The sequence below is a fragment of the Phodopus roborovskii genome, unplaced genomic scaffold, assembly GCF_943737965.1.
Source record: "Phodopus roborovskii unplaced genomic scaffold, PHOROB, whole genome shotgun sequence".
NCBI lineage: Eukaryota > Metazoa > Chordata > Mammalia > Rodentia > Cricetidae > Phodopus > Phodopus roborovskii.
Genome location: NW_026126413.1, coordinates 9,530,843 through 9,558,807, shown reverse-complemented (window position 1 = coordinate 9,558,807; position 27,965 = coordinate 9,530,843). Strand labels below are relative to the sequence as shown.

General features: G+C 36.0%; 1 protein-coding gene across 2 annotated transcripts in view; it reads right to left on the bottom strand.

Annotated features, from left to right (window-relative positions):
• Nucleotides 1–27,965, bottom strand: part of Cert1 (ceramide transporter 1) — an 89,373-nt gene that overhangs the window by 9,035 nt on the left and 52,373 nt on the right. The window contains exons 4-13 of one of the 2 annotated variants that reach the window (XM_051183012.1): nucleotides 25,344–25,451; nucleotides 24,135–24,273; nucleotides 20,804–20,887; nucleotides 16,358–16,515; nucleotides 13,926–14,018; nucleotides 12,194–12,280; nucleotides 10,231–10,323; nucleotides 9,650–9,727; nucleotides 2,935–3,030; nucleotides 736–868 (exon numbers count right to left, since the gene is read on the bottom strand). In XM_051183012.1, coding sequence (XP_051038969.1) covers nucleotides 736–868; nucleotides 2,935–3,030; nucleotides 9,650–9,727; nucleotides 10,231–10,323; nucleotides 12,194–12,280; nucleotides 13,926–14,018; nucleotides 16,358–16,515; nucleotides 20,804–20,887; nucleotides 24,135–24,273; nucleotides 25,344–25,451 — 1,069 coding nt within the window. The remainder of the gene's footprint in view (nucleotides 1–735; nucleotides 869–2,934; nucleotides 3,031–9,649; nucleotides 9,728–10,230; nucleotides 10,324–12,193; nucleotides 12,281–13,925; nucleotides 14,019–16,357; nucleotides 16,516–20,803; nucleotides 20,888–24,134; nucleotides 24,274–25,343; nucleotides 25,452–27,965) is intronic. The other variant, XM_051183013.1, reaches the window with a different exon arrangement.

Genomic DNA, 27,965 nt, shown 5'->3' with positions numbered 1-27,965 from the left:
TGTTACCACTCTTCTTTCAGTTAACTAGATTAATGTGTTCTAGTTTGGCATAGGTGATTATATTTGTAAGGAACAAATGGTAAAATGTCAGTAAGGTTCAGAAATAATTTATTTCTGTATTTATAAACTGTGAGTCTAGGAACACATACATGAAAGTAATTCATCTGGCAATTTGTCACAGAAACAAGACAGTTTAGGGGACAGTACATGGATAAAAAAATCTCCTATAGCAATCCTGACTTTTCTACTAACCTGCTCTGTCACTTCTAACAAATCATTTGATGCATATGAATTTTACTTCATTTGTATGGAAAATACCTACCTATCATGAGATACTATTAGAATACTGGATCCTGTGATATGACATCTTAAGTCTTTTAAACAGTGAAAAGATCTACTGAAAATTATTGTCAGGCATGGTTGTACATACCTGTAATCATATAACTTGGAAGGCTTAAAAAAAGGGGCTAAAAATCCAAGGCTAGCCCGGTTATACAGTGAGACTCCATCTACTGAGTTACCAGTAGCTCAGTGGTAGAACAGCTGCCTAGGGTATGTGAGGACCTGAGTTTGATCCCACTACCACCACTTGCAAATGAAATTAAGGTATAATTAATCCTGTATACGACTCTGTTGAGGTGGTAAACTATCAGATAAGGCAATTGGGTTTGATTTGACATTAAGTTGAAAATGAAAATAATTATTTGGTATAATATATTAATGATGACAGCTTACTTTCCCAGTCATTGCGAACATCAACACTCCAAAAGTAATTGCAGACCTCGTGTCCGGTAACACCTTTAACTGCATGGGTAGCTTTCAGAGGATCCAGAACAATTCCATTTTCTTCGACTTCTCTTCTGTATACCTAAGAAAAACATATTTAAAAAACAAAAACAAAAACAAAAAAATTTCAAACTCTTGGCTCTTTGGCTTTCTAGATCAGGTAGCCTGCTGCTCTCATACAATGCATCCTGCACTGTCCCTTTAATAAAAAAAACTTTCTTGCTGTTTTGCCAGGATTTAAAAAAAAGTTATAGACTCTTGAATTAAATCTTGAAAGTATGCTTCCAAGCTGAGCTGATTTTGCAAGGCATGATGGCATGCACCTGTAATCCCAGCACATGAGAGGATAAAGCATGAAGACAAGTTCGAGGCTAGTTTGGCCTATATTAACATGTGTAAGACCAGGCAAGGCTACACAGTAAGACTGTATTCCAGAAATGCTGCTGTTTTAGAATTGCAGTTATGAAAATCTATTTTTAGAACATATTCTGCTGTAAGAAGTTAACATGTGACAAGACTATTTCAAAATGACAAGTCTAAGGCAATTTCTCTCTCTCCTTTGTCCCCCTAGCCCTTTCTCGTTGTTGCTCTTGTTTTTTGAGACAGGGTCTCATTATGCAGTCCTGGAACTCACTCTGTAGGCCAGAGTGGTCTAGAACTCAGAGAGATAGATCAGTCTAGCTTGTCTTTGCTTGTGAGTGCTGGAATTAAAGGTGTGTGCCACCATGGCCAGTTCTAAGGTAAATTTCAACCATGAAAAATTTAGATATGATGGATGACAATTACTACAGATGAAAAATAATATAAATTAGCATTATGAATCAAACATTCTCATAGCCAACCAGACCCTACCAAACACTGACTTAATGTTGCTTTGTTCAATGCTACATCCCCACCATCTGGAACAGTATTAGAAACTCACTAGGTGCTCAGTTTACTGAACAAAACACCAGAGGCAGAAATGGCAAATGGATTATAAACACAGATTCGTGTTTTTTAAAATACTAAGGCTGTATACCCTAAGTGTAATCTCTTATTTCAAAATTACAGTTTGTTACTTTAGAGAAATCTCTGGTAAGTTCTTTCCAGAAATAAAGAACTGTGGCAAGAATAAGCTGCCATGTTATGGCATGCTCAAACTGGACAGTCTGTCTTATGCCATCTCGACATGCTTACTTATGTACATTATCAGGACTACCAATTTTATCATCACTCGAACTGGAAACTGTACATTAAAAATTTCTACATTCAAAGTTTCCAAAAGTATTAAGCATATTCCTGACCCTCTCTAAAGCATACAGCCTGGCTTTCCTATCATTGCTTATCTATTTGACTGTAGGTCTTGATCATATTGTGCTTGATGCTCTTGAGTGGTCTTCCAGGCCTCTCATTTCAGTCTTCCAAATCTGTTAACCTCTCTAAAACGATATGCTATATAAAGTGGAAAACCTAGTGACAAGAAAATCAACTTTCTCACTGGTGGCTTACTTTATGATTCTGATAATCTAATCCCAATTTCTCTGTCTCTATCTAGTGTTGTGGGTTAGAGGAATGCCTTTTCTCTACTCCTCATTACAGGTAGAAGACCATCACTTAGATTATTAAACACTCCTGGTTTCTCTTTATTCCTTCATGTCTGTATCTCCAAAGAAGGACAATGAATCCTCTGAACAGAGAGTGTAGGGTGGGAGACAGTATAGACCAAACAGAAGAGAAATGAAGTAATGTCTGAGAACAACATTACTATATTTAAATCAAAGACTGAAAGAAATATTTAGGGTCTGGAGAGATGGCTCAGCAGTTAAGAGGACTGGCTGCCCTCCCAGAGGTCCTGGGTCTAATTTCCAGCACCCACATGGTGACTCCAGTTCTAAGGGATTGACACCCTCATATCAACATGGGGGAAGAGAGATCTAAATAGGGATTCATCAGCTGATTGAGGTCTGCTTTACATATAAACTCTCAAATTTTTCTCTCTGTTGTCTGTATAAAACAGAATATTGTGTGCATAGATTTATATTACAATCACAAATCAATAGAACTGAAGCCATGGTACTTCTTTGATGTGATAACTTGTTTTAACATTTTACTACTTACTTATATCAGCACCCTTCAGTTAGCAACCCAAATAATTTGTGTGGGAATTACCTTCATTTCTCCTTCTTCTACAACCAGTTGCCAATTCGCATCACCACCTACATCCTGTAATGAATAAGTCATGTGGTTCTGTACCATCTCTTCAACCTTGAAAAGAAAAATAAAGCCATGAGAATTTACATGTAATAGATAAGTCACTATCTTTAAAACAGAATGGTATTGCTTACTTCAGTTCAGAAACAGCACGCTTACAAAGCTGACGTTAGTAAGTTGTACATGGAAACGATGAATTTAGTCACATTCCACATATCCAGGTTAATGGAGTAGGTAGGGAAAGAGAAATGCAGGAAGATGTTTGCTTCACTCAAGTAACATGAACTTGGGCTAGGCATCCTTTACTAAAAATACAGAGATGATGTACTGAAGCACAAATCATGGAACACTGAGGACAACACACACACACACACACACACACACACACTCACACACACACCACCATCATCATCTAGTCCCAGTGCCCCTATATTTAAGACTCTACAGAGATTTTTAGGAAACTTGTTACGTGTCAAAGTGACAAAAGCTTGTTATACCATACCAGTTAATCTCTCTTGAACATAAATCAACATAAAATAAGCCTTTTCTTTTATTCTAATTTCTTTGTTCTGATTTTTTAAATAAATAGTATTAATGATATTCATTTATGCTAGCACTTAACATAACCACTTTTAAATTTATTATTTCATATCCTCTTTGCTGAGGACTTAATCCCGGATCTTGAACATCTATATATGTCTACTTCTACTAAATTTTATTCCTGGTATATAACTGAGGTAAGCAAAGAAAACAGAATAAACAGTTCATGTTCTCAGAATCCTAATTCACTTAGACAATTTCATGAAAATGTACAAAGTCACAGAGTTTGAGATGTTTTGAACAAAGTGTAGTGTTAAATAATAATGCCAACACAATGATCTTAGTAATAAGTATGTAAAGGAAAGCAGAAAGAGAAGATATTTCTTACATTCATATTAAAAATTTGCTCTGAGTGCAACTATTTATTTCCCATAAAGTCTATTATACTTGCCAGGCATACTGAGGAGAAAGCTGGTCTGCACATTTAGAAATAAAGTTGAGACATAAACTCTTAAAGTAGTTGTGCTTTCCATCAGATTATATCTGAAGTAGGTACTTCAAATATTTGCAAATATTTTTGATTTGCATTTCTTTTACAAAGGAAACCATATTAACAAACATAACCTGACAGGAGAGAACACCATTTTAACAATATACAGAAGTCAAGTTGAATAATATCTTTCTAGACATATCTTTAAAATGATATCCCTATTAACAAAATTTTCAAAATCAAAATTGCCCTTAAATCAAAGTTAACTGTTGTCTACAGAAAGCTTAAAGTTTTAATCTTATTTTGCCAGGCAGTGGTGGTGCTCGCCTTTAATCCCAGTGCTCAGGAGGCAGAGGCAGGCGGATCTCTGAGTTTGATGTCAATCTGGTCTACAAAGGGAGTTCCAGGACAGCCAGGGCTACAGAGAAACACTGTCTCAAAAACCCAAAACCAAAAATGTCTTGTTTTATTTTGGCTACAGTGGGCTTGAGAAATCTGACAAAGAAATAAGATATATCTAGCACCATGCTCCCAGGATCTCAAACTGGAGTAGTAAGTTTTACAGCTATTATTACAGAATCTTCCATTCACTGTGTCTCCCTTGAGATAATAACAAGATCATTGAGAAATGTGTTACAGGTAAAGTTTCATTAAAATGCATTCTATGCTCACTGCAATGAAATAAAGTAGCCAATATTACTACAGAAGCAGTGCCTTGTACGCCTGTGGCTACTAACACTTCATATCTAATTTAATAATCTACCCAGTTTACCAAGTGCATATATTTACTGTCAAAAAGATGTGGCGATCTAGGGACAATTACATTTGATGGCAAGCCAAAGCTTTGATATTCCAGGAAATATTGTTACTAGAGGTAAATGCTATCATAACCTCCCCCAAACCGATCATTACTTTATTGGATTAAAACTTTTATTTTAAACACATATATATGTATGTATGTATGTATATATATATACACACACATACATACACACACATATGAGTAACTGTGGAAGTCAGAGGACAACTCATGGGAATCCATTTCTCCTTCCACCATGTGGGTGGCAACTCTGGTTGCCAGGCTCACTGGCTGACCCATCTCACTGGCTCCCAAATGTTAATTAGGTAAGCATAACTTTAGAATTCATGTCCTTGATTCTTTTTACCTAAAATAGGGAATGATTCTACCCACACAGCATCCTACCAATGAACTGTGAACAAGTGGATATAAAATACAAGTAAAGCATGACGAGGGATTACTCCTGTTGCAACTTTTTTCTTCCCACATTAGTTCCAAATCATTCAATATAATGCCACACTAAGAATCTACTAAATTCTGGGTTCTCTGACATTGTTAAGACAGAATGTTAAAAAGAAAAAATGTCTTTTGATGGCACAAACAAAAATCCAGAAGGCTTCAAACAGGGTTCTGATCTTTTTCTTACTCATGCCAGAGGAAAACAATTATGCTTACTATTATACAGTCACAAAGTCATAGAGGGGCTTGTTGAATAGGATATTAATAAATTAACAGAGCACTGCTATCCAAAAGAAAACAGCCAATGACCTGAACAACTGATTCACTAAAGAAATACAAGTAGCTAGAGTAAGAAATAGTATGTGTAGCTTGTAAGACTGGCAAAAATAAACTGAAGTATTTAGTGTCAGTATAGAAACAAGCAAACAAATAGCCATTAAAACAAAAAAAAAAAAAAAAAAAACAACACAACCAAACTAGCCTGGAAGTATAAATTGGCCCAACTTTCCTGGTTAAAATATTTTCAGTAAGAATAAATATAACTTAGACATTTTCATAGTCTCTGTCCCAACAATTTCACATATAGAAATACATGTGAAGCAAACATGTATGTAAGTACATAAAGATTTAAACTAATCTAGGGATGCTTACTGTAAAACTATAATAAAAAAAGTAGGCAAATACAATATACACATATCCACATGTATGCATGTAGACCTATATTTATTAATGGGGAGGGAACTTACTGAATATACCTTTAAAAAGACTATGGAATAGTTTATTGGAATTATCTACTTTGTAGCAAAAGATAATATTGATAATTATTTATCAACACATGCCTGCTGTAAGGAGTAAGGTTTTTCTGCCTGCTGCTGGTCTTGTCCTTCCTACTTCCTCTTCCTCCTTGTCTCCTAGTCCCTCCCATCTTCCTTTCCTATTGGCCAACAGTGCTTTATTCATTAGCCAGTATGAGAAACATATTTACAGAATGACGTCTCCCATCATCTTCTCTTTTTTGTCTAGCTGCTGTGCGTGTGTGTAGGGGTGTGTGTGTGTGGGGGCCCTCAGAGGTTGAAATAGTTATCTTCCTTTACAGCTCTGCGTGTTATTTTTTGAGAAAGGGTATCACTGAACTAGCATTCAGACTTGGCTAAACCATGGCCCTGCATCATGCTTCAGGGCCTCCTGCCTTAGCTGTTCTACGCTGGTAAAGCCACGATGGCCACCCAAATTTGTATATGGGTGCTGGCACTCCAAAATTAGGTTCTCTTGCTTGTAAGGCAGCACTTTACCAACGGCCATCACCCAAGGCCCCTGCTTTATTTTCTATTTCGTGGTGCTGGAGATTGAACCCAGAATATGTATAACCACTGATATGCCCTAGCCAAGGTTTTTACTTATTTGTTTTGTTTTTCTTAAATGTAGTCTTGCTAAGTTATCTAGTTTAGGCTCATGAGGTCATTCTGCTTTGGTTTTTAAAGAAGCTTCTATCAGAGGTATGCTCCACCGTACATAGCTTTTACTTCATGTAAATATGTTAAAAAGAACATTAATAATATGGTAGGAGTGATGGCTCAGTACGGTATAAGAACTTGCTGCTAAATCAGATGAGCTGAGTTTTAATTCCTTGGAGTCACATGGTAGAAGGAGAGGAATTTCCTCAAGTTGTGCTCTGACCTCCATCAGAATTTAAGAGAATAATAAAATAATGACCTATTATCTAAATTAAATTCTCTTAATTTTTAATTAAAATTCATTATTATTTGTGTGTGTGTGCTATGCATGTGCTGGTACATGTGTGAGAGCAGAGGAAAGCTTCTGAGGGCTGGTTATCTCTTTCCATCGTGGGCTTAGGGGAGCACACTCAGGTTCTCTGGCTTGTATAAGTTTCCTTACCGTCAGAGCCATCGTGCTTGCCCAGTAGGGGCATTTTAAAAACGAAAGTAAAAATATGAACTGATCATAGCATTATGCCTCAATAATGTTTTGGCAATATTGTGTTTTGTTAGTTGGTGCTGGAGGTTTAACCAGGGTTTTCTGCATGCTATGCTAGTGTTCTTCTACTCACAGCCCCATCCTTGTCAAATTACTGAGAGTGATAACAAACTGCCTTATTTTTTCAATTACTTACAAAATGAAGACTTTGGCTACCTAATATTTTAAGGAATTCCACAGAATTCCTTAGTGTATGTGAAAATGCATTCTATAAGGTAATATAACAAAACATGTTCCAAATGTTAGTAATTAACCCAAGATCTTATCCTGAATAAATTTAAGTCTATTCAGTATGCAAAAACAGTCACATTCACCAATTTAGTCACTAGTACCTGAAACAGGACCTGATTATTCATATAGCACCATATATTAGCAAAAAATCTACCAGCAAAATTAATTTCTCTTCATTTATGTAAACAAGTGACAAAAACACTATGTATACAAGTAAGCTAAAATCTGGCAACGTCTCACAAAATAGGGTTAAACATTTAAAGGTTTTTCAGCTATTGCCTGGCTCTATAGCTAAGGCTCAGGTCTGAGTTCTGAAGCCAAAATTCTCAGGCATCCTTTATCACAGGATTCCATTTTTCCTTGCCCTTAGCCCATTTGCTTTGATTTACATATCCCAACATCTCCATAATGATGGATTTCAGTTAGTCTGCGGATTTATTACTTTTCTGTGTGAGTATACACGTGTGCAAATGCTGTGGAAGCCAAAGAACAAACCTTACATATTGTGCCTCAGGTCCTAGCCACCTTTTTTTTTTGTAAAACAGGGTCTCTCACCACCTTGGGACTTGCCACATAGGCTGTATTGGCTCCAGTGAGCCCTAGGGGTCTGACAACATTGGGACTCATAAGAGTATGCCACCACACCTTCCTTTTTACGTGGAATATGAAGAGCTGTGAACAAAGAAAGTGGACAAAGGCCCTCATGTTTTGCAGGAAGCTCTTTAGCAACTGTGCTATCTCACCAACTCTAAAATCACTGTTTTAATGAAAGATAGAGCTTTGCATTATAAACTAAAGTCCCCTGGTATTAATCTATTTTTGTTACTCTATGAGTATATATTTTTAAAAGGCATGCAGTAATAGATAAGTAATAAATAACAAGGATATTTAGTTATGTGTGATTTCTGATCAAGAACTGCTAAATATTTTCCCAAAGATATTCAAGGCAAAAAGCTGTAAAAAGTAGCATTTCTAAGTCTTTTTTCTCTATTGCAGTTAAAAATAAATGTAGACTTAACATGTAACATAACTGAGAACTGTTTTAAGTTACGACTTTTAAAAAGTTTCACTGGAGTCGATGAGGAAAAGAAATACAGTCAGTCTGGTCAGCTCAAGTCAGTCATGTTATAAGAATGCTGGAAAAAAGGCCAGATTCTGGCTAAATCACAGAAGCTATGTACATAAAAGCTACACAGCTTACCTAAATGACACAGGCAGTATTTACACCCAGTCCCTGTGACTACACAGCTCAGATTTGTAACATACTATAATCCAAAAAAAAAAAAAAAAAAAAAAAAAACGCCCACAAAAATACAACACTGAATGGCAAAGATTTGAAAATTTAAAAACCTTAAAAGTTTCTAAGGACTGGAAACAAAGCTGAGTTGCAGCACAGAGACTGCCTAGCATGTTAAGGCTATGGGATTAATCTCCAGAACTATGAAAGCAGAAACAAAAAGTGCTTAAACAATGTATACACTAAAAAAAAAAAAAAAACCCATTTCCTCTGGTAAACTAATCTTATTTTGAGGGCAGAGACTGCACATTCAGTTTCTATCTTAAATTCCCAATCCCTTAGTGATGAGAAAAATAAACGTAGAACTAACTCCTAAAGATTTAGCAGATATACAGTGATATTAATCTATAGTAGTCACAGGTAATTTGAAGAAAAAATAGACTGCTCAATGAATTTAGTATTAACAGTAATGAGATGACCTTTATTAAAATTATTTCTTTGCTAAACATCATTGAGACATTTGAAATTAGAACAAAAGTGAGACTGTTAAAATCTACTTTTATGATATAGCATATCCTATAATCCCTGTCCACAAGGGCTGTTGAACCTGGAGAAATACAGTCATTACATGATGAATGAAAACTCAGGTTACTTATATATATTTTAATTCAATTGAAAATTTTCTCTGAGTACTATCTTCCTTAAGATAAAATTCCAAGCATAGTAGAGGATACAACATAAAAGGCACATGCAATACTGACAAAGGAGAATTATAAGTTAAGAAAAGCCTTTTTAATGTTTGTGACTATTTAAAATTCAAAACCAAAACAAGTGGCCCAATCAATAGATTGCTAAGAACTGGGCAAGCAAGCAGAAATACAGCAAGAAAGACTCAAGTCCACTCTATATATATGTACAGTACCTGGGAGCTGAATCTGTGAACATCGTCAGAGGCACTGACTAGATCAATGGAAGACATGGAGGAAGAGCGACTATAGGGCTACCAGAGACAGACAAAGAAAAAACCAAGTAATCAGAACAAAGGCACAACAGAGCATTCAGTACCAACTTGCAAACACAAGATAAAGAAAGAGAAAACAAAGCACTATATGAAACAGGCACAGCAGCAAGTGCTGACTTCACACACCTATTATGTATTATGCTCTAAACTCATTCCAAAAAGAATGAGGTCCAAAAGTGCAAAGAACTTAACCACAACGAAAGAAGCAATTTGACTGCTGCACTGTAGTAACTATTTCCCGCTATCCACTCCCTATCCTCACCCTTCCATTTCACTACTAGTAAAAAAATAGAGCATGTATGTTCACAACATGATTTATAAGTTGTTTTGGAGAATGGATAGGAAGTATAACAGTAAAAAAAAAAAAACAAAAAAAAAAACTTACTATTAAATTCATGAAGAGACGAGAAAATTTATACTACAGGATTGTACCACGAACAGTAAGGAATGCAGGCATTCTTTCAGTAAACTGCCATTCTTACCTTTTGTACAAATCTATGGGTTCCAACAGAAGAAAAGGCATCTCCAGATGGCAAAGGTGTAGGCCAGTGTAACCTGACCTTCTCGCTCTGTGACTAAGAAAAACATGCTAACATGAGATGCTTTTGAAGTCTATTTTGCAGCCTACAAATGGCTTCTACAACCTGAAACTAACAGCAGTTATTAGTAAACGCGTGAGCAATAATTACTGAATTAGGAAGCTACTCTACAGACACAGTACGTTCAATCACGACATACACTTCAGAGATCCCACATTGGTTTCTTTCTACTTTACAGATACTGCATTAGATCAGGGAAAAAGTGTTTCTACTGCTCCCAGCCAGAACCCACTCACCTACTACTTGGTCAGTATCAATTTTCATGAGTCAAGGTTAGTATTACTGCCAAATTTCTTTTATCTAAACTCTGGTCAAACCATTTCAATAATTCAGCTGCATCCAGGACCAGTAGATCTGGTCTACAGATTGACATTATCAGAACCAGTATCATTGTTTGCTTCCCGTCTGAGTTCTTAAGATCATTTCATGTATGTGTTTCTATCCCCTTTCCATGAAGGCAGTCTGCTTTATCTCAGTATCTAACTCCTGCTAACCTGACACTTGACTTCCTACCTCTTCTACAGTTTATCTGACTTCTTTTCACACATTCAAATAAGTATTTATTAAAAGTAATGTACTGCTGTATTTGTTTGCACTCATCTTTTAACTGCACACTAGACAGGGTAATTTCTATTCAATGCTGTTCATGTATATCCTACTTTGTTTGCAAATAATGTAAACTACAGCGTCTTTGTTGAAATGCTGAAGATCATGGACAAAGAACAGAGAGGGAAATGATTTGAATGCATGAAATGTTCCTATGGATCACCGATGATCACTACTTTATAGTATTTTCACACCATTTCTATCTTTGCCACATTGACAGAGATATAAAATAAAGAAAAAGGCTGGCTTCACTATTATTCCCAAACTAACACATTCTAGAAAACAAACAACAATAACATGATACTACTTCAGGTTGTACTTCAGGCTTCTAAGAACTACTTTAGGCTTTCAAAAGCACATATTAATTGGGAATTAGAAGTTTCCACTCTTAACTGACTGCAGTGTAGCATCTTTTGAGTAAAAACAAACAAACAAACAAAAACAAATAAGCACTAAACTTTACAGGTTAATATGGAATGAACTTTTAAATCACCGACTTAAATATATATAGAAAAAATAAGAGAAACAGCTTAGGTATCATGAAGGAGTTACTCCTGGCTACTTAGTCTAGCAAATTGACCCTCCCCATCCAGGATAGTCACATTTGCCTCAGGAGGCAGTTCTATTACAAATGAAACAGCTTTGAAGGCAGGGAGCCAAAGAGAGAATGAGTAAGTACAATTTACTCTTAATATCATCTGGTGGTAAAATATGATAACTGAATTGTAATAGCCAGAAATCAAATTAATCTTAAAGCTGTAGTTTACACATTTAAAAAGTTCTTTCAGTCTATTTCCATGAAAGGAGCTGGGTATAAATGCTGTGACTTCAGCAATGACTACAAAAGACTAAGCAAAGTAATGGTGAGAGAGAAGTGAAGGTGAAGGCAGTAAGAGAGCTGGATGGCACTATCGCTAAAAACAAAATCTTGACGCCCGTGAACTCTGATGGTATTTGAGGCGACATTTAGAGAAACTCTTGATATCAGAATAGTTAAGGCTGAATTCTTTAATAGTAATAAAGTAGTAGGCAAGACATTTCAATTTAAGTTCATATTAACTACGTATACCTCTTTTGACTAATTATTGGCTTTTTTGTTTGGAAATTAAAATGTAAAGGAACTGATTCACAAAAATTCTTTAACACTTAGGATAGTTAATACTTTGGTTACATTTAGTTTTCTGATTCTATAAAACACATTAAGAAAAGCCTGTGGTGTTTGGAATGCGAGTAGATGTACCTGTTCCTCTATTTTATCTTGTCTGTCAAGAGCAGCTTCAACAGCATCAAAGAACTCCTCCTCGTTAATCAGACTGTTCGGACCTTCCTAGATAACAGACAGGAAACAAACAGCAACTATTTAATTTATTTAAAGGAACAGAAACACTGACAACTCTGGTATTACTTCTGAGAGGAGAAAGTTGAAAACTGACCTAATACACATTTGTTGAGCAAATATTTATGGATCAGGAAGCAAGTATTAACCATAGTGGCAACCCCCAAATCATGAGTATTATAATTAAATAGCTCATCATATATATTATATATCACATATATATATACATATATATATATATTTTCAGTGAGAAACTCTGTCCAAATATGAAGTAGAGATGGACAGAAGACACATGTCAACCTCTAGCCACCATACCTGCCCCCACACATAGCTATCAAGGAAAATTAGCTTAAAACTTCAAAAAGAATGATGAAAAGTATAAAGACAGATAATAGTTTACTTGGGAACTTTATATTTTCTTATTTTTGTTTGCTTTTATAATGCCAAGATGAACTTGGGATCTGATATATGCTAGGTGAGCATTCCACCAATTAATTACACTCCTTTGCTGAGGACTGTTCAGTTTAGAATTAAAAAATTGGAATATAGTTACATATTTAAAAACATTTATTTGAGACAGAGTCACATGTAGCCCAATGTGGCCTTAAACTCATCTTCTTGCTACTAACTCTCTAATACTGGGGTTTCAGGCTGCCAAGGCTGGTCCATTTATTTTTCATTAAGAAAAAAACGAGGAGGGTGCACTTTAAATAGAGTAAGAATACTCAATACACAGGGTTGGAGAGATGGCTCAGTGTGTAAGAGCATTAGCTGCTCTTACAGAGGACCAGGTGCAGTTCTCAGCACCCACATTGTGGCTCACAACCAACTGAAACTCCAGTTTCAGGGGACCTGATATGCTTTTAAGAATTCATGGACACCAGGAATGCATGTGGAGTACATGTGTGTATATGCAGTCAAAATAGTGCCCAACATAAAAAAGGTAAAATGAAATAAATTTTTAAATATTAAAAAAGACTATTCAACAAATGACACTGGAGTAAAAGATAGATTTCCATGTTCTATCATAATTTTAAAAACTCAAATGCATTGGGTATGGTGGCACACAGCTGTAATCTTAGAGGCAGAGGAAGGAGCAGAGTCAGGAAGTTAGGAGTTCAAGGCCAGCCTAGGCTGTAAGAAGCATGGTCTCAAAACAACATATAAAAACAAAAACATAACAATAATAAAATCCAGAATGCATTAAATATATTTAGAAGAAACCATTAAGTATAAATAATTATTTACTAAGTGTGGCAAAAGAAAGATTCATTATAAGGAAGCTTAAAACTTTCATACAGCAAATCGCAAATCACTAAGGATTTTGAAATAGACTCTTACTCTACTCTTGTAGCTCATAGTGAGCCTCCTGCCTTAGCCTCTCTGGTGCTGGAATTACAGGCACGAACCAATATGTCTGGCTCAGCAAGACTTTTAAAATACTGGGGGTCTTTAAAAAACATGTATAAAGCTTCATAGATGGTAAAAAGAATCTTTTTTAGAAAAAGTTTGGCATTTATTATATACATTATTAAGTTAACCCTAAGAAACAATTACATATTAGAACATTTAAAGGTTATAAAAGTATTAAAGGCCACTTCTGTGATAGATGTGGTCCTCCGATCTAAGTCCATACTTCATAATCAGGCCCTCCAAAACGGGGTTTCTTCTTAAGTTCTGCCATTGCATTCTTGTATGCTTCCTCTAATCGTCTTCTCTTCTCCATTTCCTAAGCAGATTTGGGGAGAGAGAAAAAGAAACTGACTTAGTGAGCATTTTAATTACCATAAAAAGACAAGGCCAATTTCTGTGAAATTGTATAATTTGACCAAAAAAAAAAAAAAAAAAAAAAAAACAACAACAACAACAAAACAAAACAAAACAAAACAAAAAAAAAGCTACTCGTGAAAAATACAATGTTCCTCTACCTGTGGGATATACATTACACTGAAGCTACTATCTGAATCATTGTTAAAATTACTGTGTGAACACTGAGTTCTGAGGGGGTTAAGAAATACTAAAGTAATGGCCCATGTCTAAACTTAAGATAAATCAGCACCAGAGAAACGGTGGCTGCAGACTCCTGTACTTAGCGCCAGCTGACACCATTATTTATTGTTGTGGAGGGAAAAAAGCAAGCACTGAACATCAGGAATACAAGAACTCTTTTTTTTTTTTTTTTTTAAGAACTCAATTTTTAATAGGTGATAGCAGTCAATACTAAATTTTAAAAGAGGTTTATCATTCTTATTGCTGGTCAAAACTGTATTTTAGGATTGAAAAAGACTGCTAACCTATTTTAACTCTTCCATTTTATAGATAGAACCAACAGTGTTAAAGATTCAAGACAAAAACTTAGAGGCTGGCCCAAACAGAACCTTCCTGACACAACATGGGTCACTGAATCAAATCTAATGTAATATAGAGTACCATCACTATCTCACTTCAAGTATTTTCAAGTTTAGACACTTGGGCTAATTTAATGGATAAATTAAAGTCTCTCTCTTTCTCTCTCTGCTAGCTGCTTACAAGTATCCTATCCAAATTGAAGCTAGGAGACCTTATTGTCAATAAACACATTTTTTTCTTAGTAATATTAATTACATTTATTTAAATTTGGAATTTTAGTCTTCCTGAGCATGCCAGGCTAGCAATAAGTACATTTCTAAAAAAGAAAGGATTGTTATTATAGATAACCATAAATAATAATGTGGCTAAAGAATACTTGAGTGAACATTTTAAGTTTAAAAAACATAAACAATTCTATCATATAACTGTTACTATCAACACATATCTAATGTGCTCTATAGAGTATAAGCTTCTTGAGGGACTGTTTCCTGTTTATTATTTCCCTATTCCTAGCTTACAGAGGGCATGAGAACACTTTTGAAGGAAATAGCATCAATAAAATCACATTGTCATTGTGCCTTCTTTCCTGATTTGATGAATTACCTAAAATATTTACTGATAAACAATTTCCCATGAATTATCAATACTGACTTCATCATTTTTATTGGGCCTAATTTATAAATTAAATTTTACCATAGGCAGGAATCTATAGAAATAGTGCATAAGGAATTTTATATTATTTGTGATTTTGCATCCATGGAGTCTTGGAACATGTGTACGAGGTAAAGGTTTGCATACTGCCAAGTTCTAGCCTGTGCTTGAGAACTCTTCTAAAGCATGAGAACTCTTTTAAATACACAGTGCTGTTTCAATCCTGTATCATAGTAGTGGTAAAAACAGCTCTTGCTGCTTTATTTAGTGTCCTGCTCAAACTAAAGACCTTCAAACACTGTAAGTAGTGACATTTCTCATGAATGCGAATCTGAATCTGACTGACGGACATCCTGGCAGGTTAGAGCAGACACACCCAGAGCAGGAAAATCTGCTTCAGCTTTGCTGCCTAGTACCTTTGGACATGTCCTTGATTCAGTTCCTTCAAAAACGATAGTGTAAGCCAGACCTAGACTTTCTAAGGTGTGATTTAATTTTAGCACTTGGTTATTTTACAAATGTTAGATTTTTAAACAGAAGTTTCCCTACTACACAAATTCAGTGAGCCATAGTTCACATTAAAAGCTAGAAATTTGTGTTATAATATTGTTATCAATGCTGATGACTAAATGAAGGTGGGAAGATAGAGCATGGGGCAATTATTTGAACAATATAATGTATGTTAAATTTTATCACAGTGACCAGGGAAAACATAATGGCTATGAATGTAACAAGTAAATATTTAACTTTATAAATCACTCTTCAAGTCAGTTCACATAACTTACATACACCCAAACTTTATACACTAAAAGAGAGTAATGAAAAATGTATGTGTAAACCAAATAATCATACAAATATTTAAAGAATTTTATATTAAATGTAATCAAGAAAACATGTTACATATTAACTGAACAAATCATTGGTAAATAATGAGTTGAAGATTCTGATCAAGTGGCAAAATAAAAGTTCCTGATACTTTTATGCAGCTAGAGGTCCTTCCTCTCAGAAATTCAATGAACATACAATTTAAAATGTTATTTTTAAAATGAAGAGAAATTATATTCTTACCTTATCGTGTCTTTTTTGCCAGCTCTCTTCCCGTTTTACCATTAATTCAATACAATGAGAAAGTGTAGCAAGGATTCCAGCAGTAGTTGCTTTAAAAGTTATCGCTTCCCCTTTAAAGTCTATACCATTAATTCCTTTGGGGGTTACATGTGGAAACACTGAAAAAGAAAGTTATTCACAGAAAATCATTCAAATGAAATAATCTCACCACTTTAAGATTAGCAAAGTATTTATAAAACTAGCAAATCAGAATAAGGTTTTGGATTGTACCTTTCTTCCTGTGGACATCATTTAAAACCCTACTGTGCTGTGAGCAAAGCTTTGAGGCATTTTCTAGATTCTGTTTCCTGAACCCATTTGCTGTGCTGTACCTAGAGAGTCCAGTAGGAGGAGTGATACTCAAAATGACATTTGGACATGTCTGAGCATGTTGAGATACCTTAATTTTAAAAAGTCTACAATTTTAAAACTATACCAAAATTAACTACCGAATTTACCAAAACAATATGAAATTTAAAATATTTAAGACCAATTCACATATTAAATTACTTTTATGTTTACCTCTACAATTTTAATTTGTGGTTAGCCATTGTATTAAATGATCTTAAGTAATCCTAAAATACAAAAAGGGGAAATATCTTATTCTATAGCTAGTATATAGTCATTCAGCTAAAACATTTACAAGGAAAGAATGACACTCTTGACTTAAAAGTCTTGTTTGTAGTTGTGACAACAAGAATCAAGGGCAAAATTATAAAGTAGTCAATCAAAATTTAAAACTGTTGCTCTTGTAGACATTGTTAAAAAGATAAGCCACAAAAAGATTAAATGAATGGCATACATACATCATGGACTTATATCTACAACTATCAAGGAATCTAAAACTACAGTACATTGAGAAAGTAAACAATTATAAAACTCAAAATAGCCCACAGAGACTGGGGGTTAGGAGTGGAATGTAGCTACATGGACAAAGCTCTGAGTTTGATGCCCCAACACTGAGGGGAAAAAAGTGGGTGGAGCAAAGAACAAAAGATGTGACTACATTTCAACAAAGAAGAGAATGCAAGTAAGCATATAAGAAGATGCTTACTTCCCAGAGAAATGCCCAATTAAAACCACAAGAGAAACCTTGCACATCTTTAAAAGTTAAAAATCTATCTACCATTTAATTTTGAGATTCTATGCACAGGCATTTAGCCCTAAGAAATAAAGCATATGCCCATAAAGGCCTTAGTATGAATGTTTATAGTAGCTTTATTTATAATATCCCCAAACATAAACAACCAGATTGCTCATCAATGGATAAGCAAATCACAATGTATCCATACAATGAATAACACCCAGCAATAAGAAGAAATCAACTCCTGACACACACATATTATCAACTAGGAATCTTAAATTACACAAGCCAATCAAAAGACTATAGGAGTTCACTTAAATACTGGAAAATACAATCATATTCATTTATTTTGGCTCTGCTGGATATTACTTGGGGCTTTGTGTATGCAAGGCAAATTTCCTACCACCAAGCTTTACCTCCAGTCATATTTAGTTTTGTTTTGTTTTTTTTTTTTAAAAAAAAAAAATGGCTTTGAGATAAACTTCCCATAAAATTCACTCATAATAAAATTCATTTGTTTTCAGTCTACTAGAAATTGCTACTATTTTCCTCAAATCCTAGGTTCTGAGTGACTGCTGACCTATTTTCTACCTCTACAATATATCATATAATACACATAAAAGCAGTGTGTGACAATGTTCTACCTAACACATTTTCAAGGTTTATCCATGTGCTGGGGGGCATAGTGGTTCAGGCCATACTTTTAGCACTTGGGGTAAAATGAGTTCAAGGTAAGTTTTGGGGCTACAAAGCTAATCAATGCATCTCTCAAACAAAAGATTCATGCTGGGTGTGGAAACACACACACACACACACACACACACACACACACACACACACACACACACACACCCTACCTTTAATCCCAGTACACAGAAGGCTGAGGAAGGTGTATTGCTGTGAGTTTGGTTCAGTCTATTCTACATAGTGAGCTCCAGGTCAGCCAAGGCTAAATAGTTAACACAGGGCTATACAGTAAGACCTTGGCTCAGCAGTTAAGAGACCCTCCTGTTTTTCAGAGGCTCAGAGTTCATTCAGTTCTTAGTATCCACAATTGTCTAGAAGTCTCGATCCATGGCATTCAATGCCCACTTCCGACCCAAGCCTGCTCATGTACATGTACACATATGCACACACATGCAACATGGAAAATAAATAACTCAGAGACAGACATTGGGGTTCAAGCTCTAAGCTGAAGGTCAGAGAAACAAAGCAGCCAAATCAGTAGATCTTACCTCTACCAAGCTGAAAAGGTAATCCTGTCCCCATCAATCCTCAGAGGCAAAAGCTCTGAATTCCTGTCTCCTCTTTATATTCCTTTCTCTGCCCAGCCATATCATTTTGTTTCCACCTCCCTAGTGCTGGGATTAAAGGTGTGTGATCCTAAGTGCTATGACCAAAGATGTGAGCTCTGTTACTCTTTACTCTTGTGTAGGCCAGGGTGGCCTTGAACTCAGAAAGATCCATCTGCCTATCTACTAAGTACTGGGATTAAAGGTGTGTGCCACCACTACCTGGTTTCTACAGCTAACTAGTATGGCTGGCTTTGCTTTCTGAAATTTCAGACAATCTTTAGTAAACCATAAATAATATATCATCACACACACATGCATACACATTTCATATTGTTAATAGCACATATAAATATAACTGATATTTTATATTGGTTTTATATCTTGCTTGCTCATTCATTTATAGTTCTAATAGTTCTTAATGGAGTTGTTATAATTTTTCTTTAAAAACTTTTCTTTTTGCAGCGTGGGACTTAAATCCAGGGCCTTGTACATACTAGACCAATGCTCTGCCCTTGAGCTATACTCCCAAACTCTAAAATTTTCTTTGTACAGATCATACTAAAATTTGTTTGTAGATGTGATAACATCTGCAAACAGACTCAAATTTGGATGAGTTTTTTTTTTTTTTTTTATTGAAGACATTATAACTTCCTGCTTTGTCTGAGTTTATCTAGTTTCTGTGTGTTAGTCACTGCCTTTTAGGTAGGAGCCTGTCTTCAAATGTATAGAGACCTCATATATATCTATAAACACCCAGAAATCTCTATACTTATAGGTTAGACACTAAAGGAGCTAGTTAGTAAGCCTTTTAACTAGCGGATCTGAAGGGTGATCTTGGGTCAGCTTTCTGATGGTGGTATCCACACAGCTCTCCTTGCAGATGTTTTCTCTATGACTATTCAGTTCTCTCTAAGTGCTGTCTTCTGATTTTATGTCAGGATGTTATGTCTATTAGAACAGGATATGAGAAAGGGGCACCGGTTGCATCTTTCAGTATGTAAACTTACCAAGCAAATAGCTTGATATTAAAGTTGCTGAAGAGTGACACAGTCAGAGCTCAAAAGTCACTACATACAATTCTATTTACTTTGTATGTCTGTAACAATGTTTGTGTGTATAATGTGTGCAGGTACACATGCATGATAGATGTGTAGTACAGGGTTCAACGTTGTCTGCCTTACTCAGTTGCTTTCTACCTTATTTTCTGAGACAAAGTCTCTCACTAAACCTAGAGCTCACTGATTTGCCTGGATTGAGTAACTAACACGCCACAGAGAACTTTTCCGACTGCCTCCTCAGTGCTGGAATTATAAGTGCAAACCGCTGTGCCTTCCTCAGTGCTGAGGGTCAAGCAGGTCCTCATGCTTATGCAGAAGGCTTTACTGAGGGAGCCTTGCTGGATAGTTTTGACACAAGCTAAAGTTATCTGAGAGGTGGGAACCTCAATTAAGAAATTAACTCCTCCATAGGCAGGCCTATAAAACATTTTCTTAATTAGTGATCAATGGGACTCAAGCCATTGTGGGTGCCATCCATGGGCTGGTGGTGGTCCTAGATTCGGCAAGAAAGCAGGCTGGGTGCTAGAGAGATGGTTCAGGGGTTAAGAGCACTGACTGCTCTTCTAGAGGACCTGGGATCAAAGAGTTTCAGTTTATCAAGTGGAGAACAAGACATTAAACAGGGAGAAGTTACATTCAAATGAAACATTGAAATCAAACTCCGTAACAGTACTTTCCAACCCCTAAGAATAAAATTTTTCAGTACTTGCAACTAACTTTGCCAATATTAATGAAATGAGGTTAATATTTGGAATTTAGAATGAGCCTTTGCTAGATAGCAAACCATTATTATATGATACCAGGATGTATATTTTACCTACAAGGCTTTTCTTCAAAGATATATAAACTTTGGATTCTAGGGGTTCCATTGCTTTTAAAAATAAATCAAGAATTATTCTTTCACATATAGGTATTATATAACCTCACAAAATATATTCCACTCAATCAAGGGAGAAAAGGTATTACTTACATTTTTCCTTATTACCATTGGTATTGTGCAAGAAATCTCCATCAGAACGAGTTGTAGGGAAGTCATCCTCATCATCTTCTACCACTAAATAAAAAATATTTAAAGATAGTACAATGAAAACTGGTTTATTCAATTATGTTAAATTGAGAATAAACTCTTATCTTTTGTGTTTTTACTGATTATCAAAATATGCTTAATAACCATGTTGTAGAATATTAAATATGTTACTTTAAAAATATATTGATTGTTACATGTGAAATAGAGATGGTTATTGAGTTATAATTTATTTTATCCTTTAGTCTTTGTGATTTAAAAGAAAATTGCCCCCAAAAGGAGTGACACTATTAGGAGGTGTGGCCTTGTGGAATGGAGTAGGTGTGGTCTTGTTGGAGGAAGTGTGTCATGGGGAAGCGGGCTTTGACGTTTCATAAATGCTCAAGATACTGCCCAGTGTCTCAGACCACCTCCTGTTGCTGTAAGATTCAGGACTCTCAGCTACTTCTCCAGCACCATGTCTGCATGCATGCCGCCATATCCCATCATGATGACAACGGACTTAATCTCAGAACTTCTAAGTGAGCCACCGCATTAAAAGTTTTCCTTTATTAGTTAGAGTTGTGTGCTTTTTAATGATCCCTTTAATTTTGAGACAGGACCAGCACTGACTCCTGACTCCCTTGCTCTACCCTCTGTCATGGCCTCTTTATTTTACATTTTTAATATGGGTACTTGAAATCCCATATCCTCCAAAATTCAAAACTTAGTGAGTGCTAACAAGATGCAACAAGTTGAAAGTTCCTGACCCCATGTATCCTAAAAATATTACATAAAATTATCTTTACATTATATGTGCAAAGTATATATACAACATAAATTTTCTGTCCAACCAGGATTCTCTTCCAAAGACTTCTCACTTTATCTATGCATATATTTTACAATTTAAAATAAGCCCCAAATACTTCTGATATCAAGCATTTTATTGTGTGTGTGTGTGTGTGTGTGTGTGTGTGTGTGTGTGTGTGTGTATGTGTGAGCAAACACACACATGTGCATATGTGGAGGCCAGAGGTCAATGTCAGACATCTTCTACTACTGCTTTCTCCCTTATCTTTTCAGACAAGGTTTATCACTGAACCAAGTACTTACAGGTTAACCAGACTGGCTGGCCAATGAGTTCAAGGGACCCATTTGTCTTTGCCCTCTATGGATTAGGCATACAGATACACACACAACTTTGTGTGTAACTGAATCTCTCTGGCTTGGCTTTTTATATGGTTATTGAGTCCCAACTCAGGCCCTCATGCCTGTGAAGCAAGGACTTTACCAACTGAGAGCCATCTCCCCTACCCTAGTAACAACTTTTGTGAACAGGGATATTTACCCTGTATTATCTTTTGAGGACTCATATTTTCAAATCACAAGCCATTACTACTGAGTAACATTGTGTATTGATTTCTATATAGCCAAATGATATCACTGACATTTTTTTTTCATTTTTATCCAAGTCTTCAATATACTTTTGTGCCAATATTAAACATGTATTCAGATTCTATTAATTTTTACCTGTTCAATGATAAGATATACGGTAAATTCTAAGAAATCCATTAATGTGGTATACTGTTGCACTATAGCTTTTCATAGAAGGCATTAATATGAAAAAAAAAACTAAAGTTTTAGGTTTTACATTAGCTTTTCACAAGTATATATGTTATCAAATAAATGAAATCTGGTACTATTTCTTTACATCAATTTACTTAGTACTTTTGTCCTCTGAGAACATTCATTTACATTAGCCAGTGAAGTCACAATGTAACTATTCTTAAGTTAGTTCTCTGCCAAATGTTACAATGATGACTTTCAAGTCAGTGCCCATAAAGATGGCTGCACTCTATCTTGGCACAAGGACAGAGAGTTCAAAATTGTCCTCCGCAAATCATAAGACCTAAAGGTCAAAGGTGTGGCTATAGTAGGGTGTTTGGCTGTCTTATTCTAAACAACAACAGACCTGAATCTGAGGTGTGGCTACTCCTGACCTTCAAGGCTAGGGAACAAGAAGTTGAATCTAAGGTGTGGTTACTGAATCCTTAGAATAAGGACGAAGAAAAGTCCATTTGTCCCTGTATACGTGATACCATGTTCCCCTTTTTTGTTAATGTATATAGGAATGGTGAAAAACTTGTGGCATTTCAGTATTGACTGATCTGTCCTCCTGACTTTTATTCTTTGTCTGTCTTTTCTTTATAATTTATAGCTAGCCTTTCCCTCATCCACAGACCCACCCCCCCACTCAGGTATGAACTTGGGGCTGCTTGGCTGGTTCTGATTGCAGCCCCACAAAGACATATGGCGCCCGAATGAGGGGCTGAGTACGGGGAACATAAGTGATGGACATATGGCACAGCAATGTAAGCCCATACAGACAGTGCTGACATATGGTGCCGAATGTGGAACTGAGTACGGGGGACAGAGGTGAAGGACACTACAGAGGAATAGACACCGTGGGTGTATAAATGTGAAGAGACCGCTTGGATAAAAGAAGTAAAGTGCAGAGAGTGAACATCAGGAGTAAAACTGTATATAATTGTAGACAGGAAACAGGAAAATATCAGTCAGATGATAAAGAAGTAAAGTATGGTTAGTTAGCCTTGAGTGTGAAAATGTGTATAATTGTAGATATAAAACAGGGAAATATCAGCTAGATGATAAAGAAGTATTTGAGAAGGCAATGGACAAAAGTTTTGCAGTTAATATTGCTTGCTGATGTTATTTTACAATTAAATGTTTAAACTATCCTTTATATGCCTCAATAGAAAAACGTATTTTGCTACATGTATGGCTTGTCCTTGTGACTGTCTACAGCTTGAACTCATGATAACATTACTCACGTGACCTTTCAACAAATTGTCTGATGCTCTGCAAGCTTCTAGGCTGGGCCTTCCCATCAGGGACTGGGCATTATGGAGGCTACTGTGGTATTATTTTGAAGGGATACTTGTGGTAGGTTACATATGCAAACCATAATCCCTAAAGTAGCCATCAAAGAAATTACAGTAGTTGGAGAGAAATATTTAATTCACTGGTACCTTAGAAATGTTTGGGTACTGAAAAAGTTGCTCAATGATGATTTGAATCATATAGGCGATCATGAACCCAATATATCAGAAATGAATGGACACATTCTGTCTTCCCATGATGTCATTATTTAAATTCAAAAGCCACATTACTTCTAAGTCATCTGATTTCATTGACAGCTGGTCTCACCACTCTAGAGGTAGTGGGACCTGGATGAATGAAACCAATAAGTAAATATAGTGCTAATAGTTTAATAAACCTTTATCCCTTTGAAGTTCATCCTTGGAGACAGCATCAGCGCAGACATCAAAGTACTTTTGGAGAGTATCAACTTGTCTACATAAGATGTCTCTAAAAGTTTCCATTTCAGCCAATTTCTCCCGTAAACTGTGTCCTTTCTGCAAAACACAGAGGAGAGGGTGTGTGAGTCAAGTAAAGCAAACCTGAACCTGGACTGTTGTCCCTATGATATTTAGTCACCTTTTAGGTTGGCATCCTAACGTTGAGGGAATGGGATAATTAGAGTTGTGAATTTTAAAGTAGTATTTTTAGGAACAAGCTTGAAGAGGGTTTAACTAGTGGCCTGACACTAAGACCCATAGATAACAGGAAAGCAATATTGCCTGATAATCTGCTCACATAACACTTTCCTATTAACCACTGTGAAGAGACACAGACAGACTTTGCAATGGTCAAAAAAATGCATTATTACTGGATGTAGTTCAATAGTATTAATGAGTATTGTCAAGAGAACCTCAAGGGGAAGATGGTATCAGGCTGCACAAGTTTTTCCTTTTCATTGCATATGAGTTATTTTACAAGTCTTCTAATAAAAAAATCAAATAGTGTAATATGATTTTTGTTTCAAGAGACACAAAGGAACTTGTGCAGAAACACTGATTATTTTTGCATTGCTGGTGATTAACCCCAGCCAAGTGCTCTACCATTGAACCACATTCCTCCAGGCATTGACTATTAATCTGCAGATGCTAGTCAGTTTTACATCAGTAACTCATTTTAATATTTTCCAGATTCTCCTTTGAACCAATCTGTAAAATTGTAACTTACCTCACTAATGAATGAAGATGATAAAATCTCACATGTGTTCATTTTATATTTGTGTGTATCATGATTTCATCCCTTAAAAATTTATTTATAACAACTTCAAGCCAATTACATTGTGTAAAGGTTCTTTTAAAAACCTATCGAGGGCTAGTCAGATGACTCAGAGGATAGATAAAGGCACCTACTGCCAAGCCTGACAAGTAGAGTTTACTCCTGAGACCCACGTGGTAAAGCACAGAACAATCCTACTGATTGTCCTCTGAGTTCCACATGGTCATTGTTACACACACACACACACACACACACACACACACACACACACACACACACACCACCTAAGTTGTACCTACAATATCCAATACTAAACTCACATGACATCACCTTCGAGCACCATATCACAAACCTTGAATGAAGATGTGGATGTAGCAGAATAGCCACTTGCTCCAGACACCAGTGACACCATTGAGCCATGTCTACGCAAGCTGGACTCAGATCCATATCCTGATTCAGTCTACAAAAGAAAGTAAAGTCTACATGAAAAAAATAAATAGAAATATTTAAGAGGATGCAAAAATCAGTAAGATTATTATAACAATAATTCTCAATTTGGATTTACAAAAGAAATAGCCAATCCACTGATGCAAACAATATCTTTCAATTCTCTGTTATTTTAATAACAAGTTAATAATGGGATCTGGTGGTCAAATTCATAAAGAAAGAGGATAGTCAGTAGAAACTGGAGAAGGGCTTCAATGAGGAAGGTGAAAATGCTGTGGAGCTGTTTGAGAAGCTGTTAATATACTTGTTCTCCAGAGGCAAAGCCATTTACCCTAACACAGCTTAAGTATACTGCTCCAGTGAGACTTTCCTATTATTTCCAATTTGTCCCCCCCCCCTTTTTGTTTTTGGTTTTTTTTTTTTTTTTTTGAGACAGTTTCTCTGTGTAACCACCCTGGCTGTCCTGAACTCACTCAGATACACCTGCCTCTGCCTCCCAAGCACTGGGAATAAATATGCACCACCACAGACTGGTTTATTTCCTTTCTTAAAAATATTTTGTATTATTATTTTGAGTGTGTGTGTGTGTGTGTGTGTGTGTGTGTGTGTGTGTGTGTGTGTATGTATGTGCTGTTTGGGTATGTGCACATGAGCTCAGGTACCCGCGAAGGCCAGAGGCTTCCAATCTCCTTGAGTGGTGGTTGTGCACTGCCTCTCAAGTGTGCTGGAAACTGAACTCAGGTCCTCTGGAAGTATATTATGTGTTCTTATCTGATGAACCATCTCTCCAGCCCCTATCTCTATATTTTCAACCATTCTTATTATATTATTGATGGGAGATGCCATTATGAATATATGTTTCTCATACTGATTAATGAATAAAGCACTGTTAGCCAATAGGAAAGGAAGATAGGAGGGACTAGGAAACAAGGAAGAAAGAGGAAGGAGTAAGGAGAGTCAAGATGGAGAGTCTGGAGAGAATAGAACCGCCAGCCGCCTCTCGCTGGTAAGACCACATGGAAATACATAGAAATGGGTTAATACTTAAGACAGAGCTAGGCGATAAGAAACAAGTAACTGGCCAACTGCATAATATCAAATACAGAGTCTCTGTGCGTTATTTGGGGCTGGCGCAGTGGCGGGACAAGACTGGCGGCGCGAGGAAAAAAACCTTACTCCTTACATATTATAATTATAGGTTTAGCATTAAATTGTAATAGCTTATATTTAAAAATTGCTACTTGACCTTGTAAATGTCCTTTTTTTTTAGTTAGCTTGACAGTTCAACTTTGCTAGTCCATTATGATGTCATGGAGGGTAAATGGGACTCCTGGGTATTTGTGTATAGTCCTATCACTATCATAATAGCCCCCCCACCTCATTTTACATTCTGTTCTCCACCAAATGCACTACTAGTAATATCGTCAAAGAAGTCAGCTATTTGAAAAATTTCCAAGTCCCTGAAACCAAAGGTTTTGGATCCAATTACAATAAATCATGTCTGCAGAGCTGGCTTAGTGGTAAGAGCACTTGTTGCTTTTGCAGAAGACCCAGGTTGATTCTCAGCACCCACCTGGTGGCTTACAACCCTCTGTAACTTCAGTCTTAGGCAATCCAATACTTTCTTCTGATCTTCAAGGGCACCAGGCACACATGTGGTGCACGTACTTATTTATATGCGAGCAAATCACTCATACCCAATCAAACAGAATAAATAAATCTACTAATAAAATAAATTACAGTAAATCAAATGCTTTTGTTGAAACATCCAGGCATCTGTATCATATTATTTGCTGGAATATCATGTTACAGCTATTATAGTTTTAGACAGGTATTTATAGTTAAAAGCTGTACTTTGTTTGCATGGAGGAATATCATAAAGGCTTTTCAAACATTAATATTTAGAGGTAAGTAGTGAAAGCAAAGGAACAATAGCTGTATTATATATCATTTTAATTGAAGTCACTAAATTTCTTTCACTATACTTTCCTTCCCTATCTCCTCTACCTTCCCTTCCCTTCCTTTCTATTGAGACAGTTCTTGTATGTACTTCATAAAACAACAATGACAACAACACACACAAATACATGCATGAAACTATAATGAGAGGTATATCAGAGTACAGTGTAATGACTATTTGTCAAAATGCAAACTCTGAGTAAATTCGATGTAATTTGAGAATGTATATGTACTCTTAAACCTTTAAGCTGATTTCAGTATCACAGAATCACACCAAAAGGGACCTGCAATTTCAGCAATCACAGTTCACAGAGTAAGACTTCTTACCCTGTAGTCTGCTGAAGGCCTCCAGCAAAGGTATTCTGGAGGCATTTTTATTTAAAGCAGCTTGACTTCTTTCTTCTCTTTTTACAAAATGCTAATGTGTATGTTTATTATTTCTACATTTAAATAGTTTGGGTTTAGTAATTGACAAGGACTGCAATTAGAAATAGGAAAAATTTCTCTGTAACAGCCAAAAAATATAGAAACTTTCAGATATTAAACATCTCAGATACCTTTGTGGGAT